This window comes from Neolamprologus multifasciatus, chromosome 8 (genome assembly GCF_963576455.1).
Source record: "Neolamprologus multifasciatus chromosome 8, fNeoMul1.2, whole genome shotgun sequence".
Lineage (NCBI taxonomy): Eukaryota > Metazoa > Chordata > Actinopteri > Cichliformes > Cichlidae > Neolamprologus > Neolamprologus multifasciatus.
Window position 1 is genome coordinate 29,764,535 of NC_140446.1, and position 11,958 is coordinate 29,776,492.

The window sequence follows — 11,958 nt, forward strand, 5'->3', positions numbered from 1 at the left end:
TTTAGTAGATCCTTATGTACTGCAACCACAAAGTACTGGCATCTGTATGCATGAACACGTGGATGGGATTGTGTTGGGTGTGCGCTTCCACAGGCCCCGCTGGTTTAGAGACTTATTCCTATTAAAGAAGCAAGACGAACAGCTTTAACCGGCTTTTCACACGCTAGCACGGGAAGGATCTCAGAGCAGCCCTTCTGCCCTTGGTCTCAGACCACTTTGAAGAAAGAGCTTCCCCTGCAGCCTTTTATTCTGTGACACAGTTTACACAAACACCCATAGTAATTGAACTAAGATTTACAAATTTAAGTAACACAATGACAACATTTAACAATTTCAACCTAACAGATTGGATGGGGAAAAATGTGTGTAGAGTATGCAGGGTTCACCATGAGGTAATATTACTCTGATTGGTTGAGTATCTCCATGGTATCAGCTGAAAGATTGCACCATATGGAAAATAAGATTGTCAACTGATGAATTCAGATTCAACATTACTCTGGATTGTTTCTGCCCATTTTGATGTTTTTATTATAATAACATATACAGTATGTTCAGGGGTATGATTGAGATATTGGGTCTTGATTGAGGCACTAAGTCATGAGCTGTGTAGTTTAAAGTGCAATACAGTAGAATCTATTTACACTTCTTACAGATATTTATTTGCAAGCATCTCCTGTTTGTACGCAGCCAGACAGTGGGGATGCCCAGGTGTTGGGTGTGTCTCATCGCGGGATTCGTCTCCTTAAGATGGTGAGGGCATTGGGGATAAACCCCAAACATCTCCGGCTACTCAAAGGTTACAGGTGAGCATTTGCATGCACAAATTCACATGAGAGTAAGGTATTTATTTGAAATACTTTCTCACTGTGTATGTACATTCTACATACTATCCATTTTTAATATTAAAATAAAAAATCTCATCTGGATCCATAATATAGATATAAAATGTAATTATCTCTACTTAAAGTTCATTATTTATTATCCTAAAACAGTCATTCTCAAACTGCAGGCTCCCTCTAGTGGTACACAGGAAGTCTTTGAAAAATATTTAAGATTAAATAATTATACCATGTTCTGACTGAGGGATTTCTGAAACATTAAAATGTACAGCTCGGCCACATACGCTTTTTTTTCACTCGATAAAAATTAACGTAAGGATTCCCGATGGTTAGGGACAAATGCAATCACATGGCAGGATGCTGTAAACAGACCAAACTTCAGTCAGGAGAACAACTGAGATAATCCATCCACAATATGAGGTTAGTCATTAATATACTGCTGCATGGGCTGGGCTGTAGTTAGATCGTAAGGGTTTAAAAACTGGGCTTTAAAATGAATAGTGGCAATAAAATCTGAGAGAGGCCGACAGTGATCACTGCCTTTTTTTACGGGCTTGTTCAGATTAAATAGAACAAGATACAAAGCATTAAAACATGTTAAAAACACAACAGCCTTAATAAACACAGTAGTTTGGACCCGGAAGCAGGGTTATACGTCATCACTTAAAGACCAGACATCCCACCTACAGTTATTATTATCACTTGTCACATCCTGTTTATGACAATTAAAATGAATAACATTCATATAAGAAATAAAATTGTCTCATGTAAACTGTATATGGTTTTAAATAGGCCTATACTACTGTACTTTAATGTCGGTCATAAGTTCATACGTTTCATAACTTTAAAAGCGATATATTTTATGAGGTTATTATTTATTTATTTATCATCCTCATTAGCAAAATATGCCAGCCTGACCTGGAACTGCCCCCTAAATTGGCCAACACCACCTCTCCCCCTGCAGCTCAGCGAAAAACACTTCATGGCCACGAAAACAAACATTGTTAACTTTGCCTGTCAGTCGTTTTCATAATGTGGCTTTCAAGTACAGTCCAAAGTTCACGCTCCCAAGATATCAGCAGCTATATTGTTCCACTGTTTTCATCAGCTAGATTAAGTTGCTATGGTAATAACTATCACAGGTCTCGTGTGCTATTCCTTATGGAAGTTTTTGCTACATCTTTGATATTTGAATTCATTGTTGCTGTTGGTTATTGCACTAAATGTTAACGTGGGTCTTCATGAATAAAGTTTTGCAGAGGTGCTGTCAGCTGAACTTCAGGGTGAAGACACAGTGGCACTGAGGCTGAAGAGTGAAAAACTGGTGTTGCAGTCACGCAGGGCTCCTCAGATCATTGCTATGATTCAGTCATTCATCCAGGAACTCATCAAGGTACTCTTTTTATAATCATAGTTAATTCCATGGTCCATAATTTTAAAGGTTTTCAGCTTATATTCACAGTCTCCTTGTGTTTAGAGCCTCTTCAATTTTAGTTCATCTCTCACTCCCACCTTTAGGACTCAAACCATGTAGTAGCCCTGAAGAGTTTTGTAACAGATGACAAGAGTCTACTCAGCTTCAATAAGGGTGATATAATCAAACTGCTGCCAATGGAAGGGCTAGAGCCAGGTAAAGTCATGTTAGTTACTAAGACACATATTATTTTCATTGTTTCCAGTCTAATTAGATTTGTCTGTTTCACCAGGCTGGCGTTTTGGCAACAAGGGAGGACGTTCTGGTCTTTTTCCAGAAGACCTCACCCAGCCATCTGCAGCCCCAGACTACCACTGTCTCAATCTAAACCACAGAGATGAGAAGAGGAAAAGCATGAGGAAGACTAGATCTGTCAGCCCACCCAAAGTTCCATCTCCAGCTCTCATCAACAAACACATGGGCAGCCCTAATTCAAAGCAGCCTGGAAGAGAGGCTTCACCCCACGGTTTGGTGCATGGATCTCTCCAGAGATCACAACAGAGCTCAATGCAGGGCTCAGTCCTCAACTTAGAGGTGAACTCACCAATGGCTGACTTTGCCATGAAGTACTTCAGGTAGGATGCTAAGTATTATTGTGAACTATGCTGAAGTGGTTTGGGGTCATATAACATGGAAAGTATAACTTTGTTCCACCTTCTTTGTTTATTGAAGACTGGGGACAACAGGTCTGCCAGCCAACGGAAGGAATTTTTCACAAGTGATTGAATACACAGAGGTAAGTTGTTGCAGTCCCTCTGATGTCATATGACCACATGTTTTAGTGTGAAATTAGTTAGATCTAATCCTATAACCAATAGTCAATGCACACCTATAATAGATGCCTTCCTGCAGTAAAATATGCCTTATTGTTATTGTAAAAAGTCAGCACAACGAAAATAAACTCCACCTAAACTTGGTTTATATCTGACCCAGATAGACTGCAGGTCATAACTTCTTACCTGAAGTTCAGTTCACCGCCTCGGGTCTCTGCTCCTCCTGCCTTTCCATCATCCACCTGCCAGCGTGTTGCACCTGCTGGCCTCCACCACTTGCTAATGTTACTGAATCTGTAGAAGCTCTGCAATAGCCACCACCAAACAACTGAGTTATTTTTTCACATCTCCCTTCATCTGGCCAATCCACCACCTTTCAGTGTTTATACCGTTATGGAAAAAAACAGGGGAAAAAAACCCATTGGCCCATAAAAACGAAAAATCCCCATCAGTGGCCAGTCCAGCTATGCTTGGGACAAATGATTCCTTATACATCTTTTTTGCTAGCTAAAGGTGTCCTATAATGTCCAGATAAAGAGGGTGTTCACTAGGGCTGGGCCATATCATACCATTCACGGTAATACCGGTATAATGTTGGGTAACGATAAGAATATCGTTACGCGATAGAATATGGGTAAAACACGCATGCGCAGTGCCTTTGTTTTCATACGCACATGGTGGAAAAAGCATGGCGGCAACAGAGAATGAGAAGAGCGAAAGCGGATGTTGAATGAAACGGATGAACCAGAATTGGTTTGTAAAAATGCTGCAGCTTCAGTAGTGGGGAACTGGTTTAGCTTTTGTCCGTCAGATACACAACAAAGCACTATTTTTGGTAGAGCATGCTAGCGGGCCGTTGTTATTACCGTGTTTTTTGGAAAATACGGCACACTTAAAATCAATCCTTTGATTTTTCTGAAAATCGACAGTGCCCCTTATAATCCCGTGCGCCTTATGTATGAACTCTGGTTGTATTTACTGACCTCGAAACGATTTTATGCGCTCGAAAATCTGTCGACTTTGCTAAGCTACGAACCCGCACCGCTTGATGGATTGTCGGAGCATTACGGTTATCATAGGCAGGAGCCTCGCGGAGTGATACGTACTCTGCTCTGTGTGTGTATAACCTCTTTTTAAGTTTTGTGGATATTCTACATGGTTATGCTGAGGATACGTCGGCCAATTTCCACTGGAAATGCCTTTTGGTTAAACTGTCAGCGAGGAATTTACATTTGCACTGTTAAATTTTTATATAACTTTAATGCACATAAAAAACAGCTGCTTGTTGAAGTGAAAATACATTGATGGTTTTTTGTTTTGTTTTTTTGCACAAATAAAGTTGTGGAGTTGTAAAGTGTTTTGTCTAGTGTCAATTATATCATCAGTTATATCGTTATCGCAAATTTTCAGATGTATATCGTGCTAAATATTTTTGGTCATATCGCCCTGCTCTAGTGTTCACAGTCAGCAATGATAGATCAGACTCAAAACGGCCCAATGATAAAGCTATACAACAGTTCTGATAATCGGTTTGTTTTTGATGGCCACAGTCAGGTTACCAGACTGAAACTGAACATAAGGATCAAGTTTATCAAGTTTATCAGCCAAGGTTACATAGCCACAACGTTTTGGAAAGACTTTATCTCCAAAGCCTCTTAACATCCTAATAACAATCTCTGATTAACTTTCTCGCAAATAGAGTCAATATTAGCCATGAAATTAAATGATGTATGTTCTCAAATATTTAAAGCTATTAATGATTTTCACAGACTGACCAGAAAGTAAAAGGCCTTTTATGGGGCCTTTTGAATTTAAGACAAACTCTTTTGGTTTGTTGTCATTAACCAACAAATGATGAGATTTACACCATTCTTCCAACCTACGTACCTGAGAGAAATATTTAGTGTTAGATTTCCTACTACATACTGTAGTGTATGCTGTACACCCTACTTATTGGTTTTGTTGATTCAGTCTGCATCTCCAAATTAATTTGTGTGTTTTCCCTGCAGCTCTGCACTGCTCAGGTGGCAGAAAATGCAAGTGCTCTTTTCAAGCTCGTAACCAGCACAGTCTGCCATCAAGGGCGAGCATTGGTTAATGGTCATCATGTGACTGATGCAAGCCAGATCCTTTTATTTGGCAAAATTGTGATTAATAGTTAAATGTATTCCAATAAAATTTGAAACCGTTTGATCAAGACCGTGGCACGGTGGTTAGCACTGTTGCCGCACAGCAAGAAGGTCCTGAGTTCAATTCCACCATCAGGCCGGGGTCTTTCTGTGTGGAGTTTGCATGTTCTCCTCGTGTTTGTGTGGGTTCCCTCCGGGTACTCCGGCTTCCTCCCACCATCCAAACACATGCAGCTTGTGGGGATAGGTTAACTGGAAAATCCAAATTGCCACTAGGTGAATGTGAGCGCGAATGGTTGTCTGTCTCTGTGTGTTGGCCCTGCGACAGACTGGCGACCTGTCCAGGGTGTACCCCGCCTCTCGCCCTATGGATAGGCTCCAGCGCCCCCCGCAACCCTGAAAAGGAGAAGCGGGGTCGGTACACTTGGCCCTTAGGAGCCCTTCCCGTCATCCTGTTAAGACCCTCCCATGCCTGATGAGGGTTCCCTGTAGGAAACTGATTTTAAAATCAATCTTTGCCCTGTTAATCTTAGACCTAATTTCTGTCTTTTTACCATGAAAGATTACAGTATTACCATTTAGAAATGCAATCTTTCTCTTACTGAGACAAACCAAAATCACACCTAGTTCTATCCAGAATCAACAAATTCTTTGGCGTTGTCCACTCCAAAGCGATCGATGGCTCTAACACTGAGGGATATTATAGAGACTTTGTGTGGATCAAATGAGTAACTCCCATGCTCCCAAGATGTTTAGATCGGGGAGACCGTGGCTCAGGGGGTTGGGAAACGCATCTGTAACCGGAAGGTCGCTGGTTCGATCCCCAGGCTCTCTGTCCTGGTCGTTGTGTCCTTGGGCAAGACACTTTACCCTACCGCCTACTGGTGTTGGCCGATGGTGCGATATGGCAGCCTCGCTTCTGTCAGTCTGCCCCAGGGCAGCTGTGGCTACAACTGTAGCTGCCTCCACCAGTGTGTGAATGCGAGAGTGAATGAATAGTGGCATTGTAAAGCGCTTTGGGTGCCTTGAAAAGCGCTATATAAATCCAATCCATTATTATTATACATATTTGAATCTAGTCAGTGTTAATGAAGCTTTGTGAAATAATAAAACTAAAAGCTAACTGTGATGTGTGTCTTTTTCACACAGACTCCCATCCAGGAATCTCTCATTCTCTATAATGACCCTGAAATCAACGAGTTATCTATTCAGTGTTTCACAAGTGAGTGTACCCACAATAACACATGGTATTATACATTGAAACTTTTTTTTCTGTTCTTTCTTCATCCACGCATTTGTCTGTCCTTTCAGACATGATGGAGTACATGGGAGACATGCCAATGAGGAAGAACAGCAGCCAGCCAGAGTGTCTGAGGCAGATTCTTCTGGTGAGTGCATATTCAAACCGTTTCTGTAAGTTGGGTGGACTTTTGTTTTAATAGTAATGACTCTCTCACTTCTGTTCAGCTAGGGAAGGAAAAGGAACTGCTGAGGGATGAAATATTCTGCCAGGTTATCAAGCAAACTACCAACAACCCAAAAAAGTAAGCCTATCAAAAGTAAAGAGTCTATTTAAAAGCCGTAAACTGCGATTGAACAGATTTGGGTTCTTAAAGAGATTTTTAATTTTTCAAATTTAACTTTTGTTTACAAATTGCAAATGTATTCTTTGCCATTATTATCTGATCTTGAATCTGCAGATCCAGCTGTTCCTTAGGTTGGCAACTACTCAGTGTGGTGGCTGGCTTTTTCCCTTGCTCTACTACACTGCAGCCTTATATCACACGCTACCTCGATGACATCTCTCAGGATTATGTGCACCCATACCATGGTAGAGGAAGTTGTTTTGATGAGGAAAAAAACTTATATGTCAATTTAATGTTTCAATAGCTTCTTCACTAATATGATGTCCTCCTCAGAACTGGCATCTTTGAGTCATGATAACCTCCAGCGCTCTCTTCGCTTTGGTGGTCGCCGCAATATCCCCTCATATCCCGAGATAGAAGCAATACTGGCAAGTTGACTTACTCACTCAAACAATACAAAGTTCTGATTGATCTGGCCTCATCATATGATAATGAATATTTCATATTACCACCCTTACAGTAGACTTTGCTCTCAGACTATAGACTTATTTGTGATTCTGACACTTTGTAAAAGTAGAATAAGATGCAGAGCTTTCAGCTATCAGGGCCAGCTCGGGATTTTGGGAGAAGATGCCTTCTTTTCTTTTCTTTTAAGATTAAGCTTTCATTTGATGAAAACTGTTATTTAGACTTTGATTAGGTGAATCATCCATTATTTAGGCTACTATTCATTTAGAGTGCTGGGGGAGTGTTTTTTTTGGACACTCCCTTTTTTCACTCCCTATGTGTTTATGCTCCACTATTGCATGTCATTAACTTTTGCTTAGTCTCTCTATGTGTTTATATGTTTTGTTCCATTTGTCGTTCTTGTTCTCTCTATGTTCTTTTTTTGTTTTTGTTTTTCTTCTCTTTCCTTTGACACCCAATCCAGCCACAGTAGATGACTGTGCCTCCTTGATACTGGCTCTGCCAGAGGTCTCTCCCTGTTCTTGGTTGTAGGGTCCTGACCCAGCTAAAAACAAAACAAAAAAGCCTTAAATGAACTGAATGTAATTAATTCAGCAGATCTCATTTTGAGTGTGTTTTCATTTTCTTCAGGCTGGCCAAACTTCTATCTATATTCCTATTCACCTGCCAGGAGGAGTGGAATTTCCCATACAAATAAAAAACTTCAGTGTAAGATTTATTTATACATATTTATTTATCCATCAGTAAAACCATTTTTATATTATTTATTATTAATATTCTATCGTGTAATTTTTATTGCTTCACATAGGTCACTGAAGATGTGGTAATGGAGTTGTGTAAAGAAATGGGCATCACCCAACTCAAAGAAATCAAAGAGTTCTCCATCCTTGTCATTAGACAACAAGGTAAACCAGAATAATGACATCTCTGTCTGACACAGAAAAAAAAGTTCAACTCAAATTAAAGTACTCCTGTCTTTAAAGCTATTATGTGCAAATATATCAAAAATCTGCAATCCTATTTCTAAAAGGTAATTTGTAAATCTTTGAAAAACGATGCATAGCATATCACCTTCATGTATAAATATTTGTGCATGTATGTATAATATTAATAATAAAGTGTTTTTCTCATTTGAAATACATTTTTCATTCCAAATTTAATGCCAGCAGAAAACTTTTAAAAGAAGGGTAGAACAGGCTCACATTTACTACTGTTGCTTACTTTTTTTTCATTATTAAAATAATGTTTCATAATGCTTGTTTGTTTTCACTATATTAGTACCCACATGGTGCTTTTACTGTAAAGTCATGGTTGCCTGAAATGAGAAATATTTTTCCTGAAAAAGGCATTGTCTTAACACCAAGGTATATTAAAAAAAACAACACAAAAAAAACAATACAGTGCAGAACAACTGAACCCAACCATTTCCCAACAAAACAGCACAAGCACGGGATTCCTCACTACAGGGTTGTCCCTTCAGTGTAGATGTTTGTGGATGCTTCAAGAAAGCCTTGGGGTTAAGAAAAAGAAAACAGATTTTTGCCCCCTTCCTTACTCCTCTGCTCCCCACTTCTTAGATGGGATGGTGCGTCCCCTTCATTTTGAGGAGTACCTGTTTGACTTTCTGGTGGAGGACAACTCAAGCTCCTTGTTGCTGAGAAGAGTGATGTGGAGAATGCCTCTTTCTTTTATCAGTGACCTTTATGTGGATTTCCACTACCAACAGGTAACATAATGACTTGAATGTAGCTTGAATAATCTTATTCTAATCTAACCATTACTGCTTGTGTGTGTTTGTGTGTAGCTTCTTGCAGACTATCTGAGCGGGCAACTGATGCTTCCTCCTGTCACAGGAGGGTCATCAACAATCCAGCAGGTAGCAATGCTGTCAGCCCTGCAGCATCTGGCTCTGGGCCTGCAGGACCAGCCCTCACTGTGAGTTACACAGTCACAATAATCAGTTTAAGAGTGGACTGTTTATAAAAGACTACATTTAATCACCTGTTGTTGCCTCAAAGAGCTCCGCCTTGTGTGTGTTTCTGCTTTCTTTAAAAATCTGACTAATTAACATATTTTTGTTTGGTTAAATTCAAAATATAAAAATACAAATAAAAAGTTGTTCTTCCAACTTTACAGAGGTGTGATACTTGATGATACTTAATTTATTTATTTATTTATTTTTAATTTTTAGAACAGCCATCTGATAAAACATAATTGGGTAAAAAAAATGTTTTATATTTTACATTCTTCAGTGCTGTGGGTGATTTGAACTATTCCGAATATCTCAAGAAATATCATGTAGTCATCACTTAAAATGGTCAAGAAAGAAGGTGGGGTGCTACGTTAGCAATTGAGGCTAGCAAGTTATATTCATAACTTTATCGTGGCAAATTACAGACACAGAAGTAATATGCTAGAATTTCACATACCAAAAGTAGATACTTGGAGGAGGTGAGGCGTAGGAAACAACAATCATCTATAACTCCCTGTGTCAACAGCCCTGTCAATCCAAGCAGCCCCTTCCTTCCTATCTGAATAAATGAGTTGAGGAACTGCACTGTTTTTAGTTTCCAAGTTCAACGCTGGCCACTTGATTTTGCCAGGGTTGTGCTGGTATCCATCAAAGGGTTTTATCCAGTTTTGATGACTAAATGAGTAGGTGTGTCCTGATTTGTATTGTAAGCACTGAATACAGTGTTCTCGGACAATAAAGAGAAACACTTTAGAAAAACTTTCTGGCAAATTTTATTCTTTGAAACATGTCACTAACATCATGTATGTAATGTTAGTAAATGTATGTATATACTGATTTGTGCATTTCTCTTTAAGGTCAGAAATAAAGGGGTACCTGCCTTCACAGACTGGGCTCCGTAATAAAGTGGAGGAGATCCTCACTTTCTGTCAGGGTCGGATTGCTGCCATGCAGTCCCTTAGCCCTCAACATGCCAAAGTACAATTCATTGGTAGGTAGTATCTTTTCTCTAGCTCATCTTTTCTCTTCCTCCTCTGTTGATAATATTTGTCTAAATTCTGTATTTTTCAGAGACTCTGAGTTCTCTGCCCCAGTTTGGATCCAACACTTTCCTGGCTGAGAAGGTGAGCCAGCGTGGTTGTCCTTCTCCGTGTGTGGTCTGCATCAACCAGGAAGGAGTGCTGTTCCTACACTCCAAAACACAGGTGCTGGTCTTTTAAAGAGTGTCTCTTGCCTTCTGTCCTTCTTTTCTGAACCTGATGATTTTTTCATTAAATAAGTCTAAGATCCAGTCTGAAGCATAATTTGTCCTGTGTCAAGCCACAAATCTCTCTGCTAATGCTAAGCAAAAGGTGTATGATACATCATATCAGCTGTTTTGTTGTTGTCTCTATTTGATGCAGGAGCAAGTGTTTTGGATTCCTCTGACTGATGTTCAGTTCATGCGCACCATTCACCCCAATAAAAAAGGCAAGGTGCCAGCCGTGGACATCGACTATGGCAATCCAGCTGCTCCTAAAAGAATCACCCTTCATCTCAAACAGGTAATGACTTTTTGATCTGTTTTTATTTCACTGTGTGTGTTCTGTATTTTTCTGGAACAAAAAAGCATTTTCCTCGTTTGGCATCTTGGTGTGTTCCACAGTCGGATTAGAGGATAAAAATGTCCTGATACTTCTGGTGTTTCTCATACTATTTGTTTTCCATAATTTGGCATTTCCAATTAACCTTTTATTCAATCAGTTGTTTTAACATTTGACCAAAGCATCCCTTAATACATTAAAAAAAACATCCATTTACTTTCTCCAGTGTTATAAATCCTCTCATTTAAAGACTTTTTCAATAAATGATTACTCACATGTCAAAATGCTTGTCAATGATTTTGTGCAGTGGGTTAACTTCTAATTTGGTGTCAGTGACACACATCACCAAAGAAGTTGTCAAAAGATTTTTGCATTCAAGTCTAATTTAATTTGTAAATCTCTGTTTCAGGCTAAACAGTTGTGCCACACCCTTGCTCTAATAATGGAAGAGCAGATTCGACCGGCAATCTCCAGTTCCATCTCAAAGTAGATTCAGTAGATACAGAGAGAAAAGACAGGTTTTGTTCTTTTTATTGTTATTGTTGTTTTATTATTGCTATTGTTGAAACAAACTGAGTAGAAACATGCAGAAATGATCCTGTGTTATATGAATGGAAACCTGCAACACGTAACACTCATTAAGGAGCATACTAAGTTAGAGACAATAAAGTATCAGAATAAACGTAAGCCTTAAATTTGATCATAATCTGAACTGTAAACTGTTGTTGGAATGCAAAGTTGATTAATTATTGGAATGAATGCTGATGTCATTTAAGTAAATTTGCATCATTAAAGATTTACATTACCTGCTTAATGGTAAAATGGCCTGCATTTGTATAGCGCTTTACGCAGTCCCTAAGGACCCCAAAGCGCTTTACACTACATTCAGTCATTCACACACTGGTGATGGCAGCTACATTGTAGCCACAGCTGCCCTGGGGCGCACTGACAGAGGCGAGGCTGCCAGACACTGGCGCCACCAGTAGGCAAAGGTTAGTATCTTGCCCAAGGATATTTGCAGCCAAGAGGCAGCCTGGGATCAAACCACCGACCTTCTGATTAGTGGCTGACCTGCTCTGCCACCTGAGCTACAGCCACCCCATTAGATCAATAAATCGTATGTGCATTGTTTCC

At 39.6% G+C, this 11,958-nt stretch overlaps 1 protein-coding gene across 5 annotated transcripts in view; it reads left to right on the forward strand.

Annotated features, from left to right (window-relative positions):
- LOC146513318 (unconventional myosin-XVB-like) overlaps positions 1–11,638 on the forward strand; it is an 87,253-nt gene extending 75,615 nt beyond the window's left edge. For all 5 annotated transcript variants that reach the window (XM_085170055.1, XM_085170057.1, XM_085170056.1 and 2 more), the window contains 18 exons: positions 688–803; positions 2,091–2,232; positions 2,358–2,469; positions 2,546–2,888; positions 2,986–3,049; positions 6,365–6,437; positions 6,527–6,603; positions 6,683–6,759; positions 6,916–7,046; positions 7,135–7,229; positions 7,900–7,977; positions 8,078–8,174; positions 8,847–8,995; positions 9,074–9,204; positions 10,099–10,232; positions 10,313–10,446; positions 10,645–10,785; positions 11,234–11,638. In XM_085170055.1, coding sequence (XP_085026181.1) covers positions 688–803; positions 2,091–2,232; positions 2,358–2,469; positions 2,546–2,888; positions 2,986–3,049; positions 6,365–6,437; positions 6,527–6,603; positions 6,683–6,759; positions 6,916–7,046; positions 7,135–7,229; positions 7,900–7,977; positions 8,078–8,174; positions 8,847–8,995; positions 9,074–9,204; positions 10,099–10,232; positions 10,313–10,446; positions 10,645–10,785; positions 11,234–11,314 — 2,175 coding nt within the window. In that variant the 3' untranslated portion in view covers positions 11,315–11,638. The remainder of the gene's footprint in view (positions 1–687; positions 804–2,090; positions 2,233–2,357; positions 2,470–2,545; positions 2,889–2,985; positions 3,050–6,364; positions 6,438–6,526; positions 6,604–6,682; positions 6,760–6,915; positions 7,047–7,134; positions 7,230–7,899; positions 7,978–8,077; positions 8,175–8,846; positions 8,996–9,073; positions 9,205–10,098; positions 10,233–10,312; positions 10,447–10,644; positions 10,786–11,233) is intronic.
- Positions 11,639–11,958: the final 320 nt, after the last annotated feature.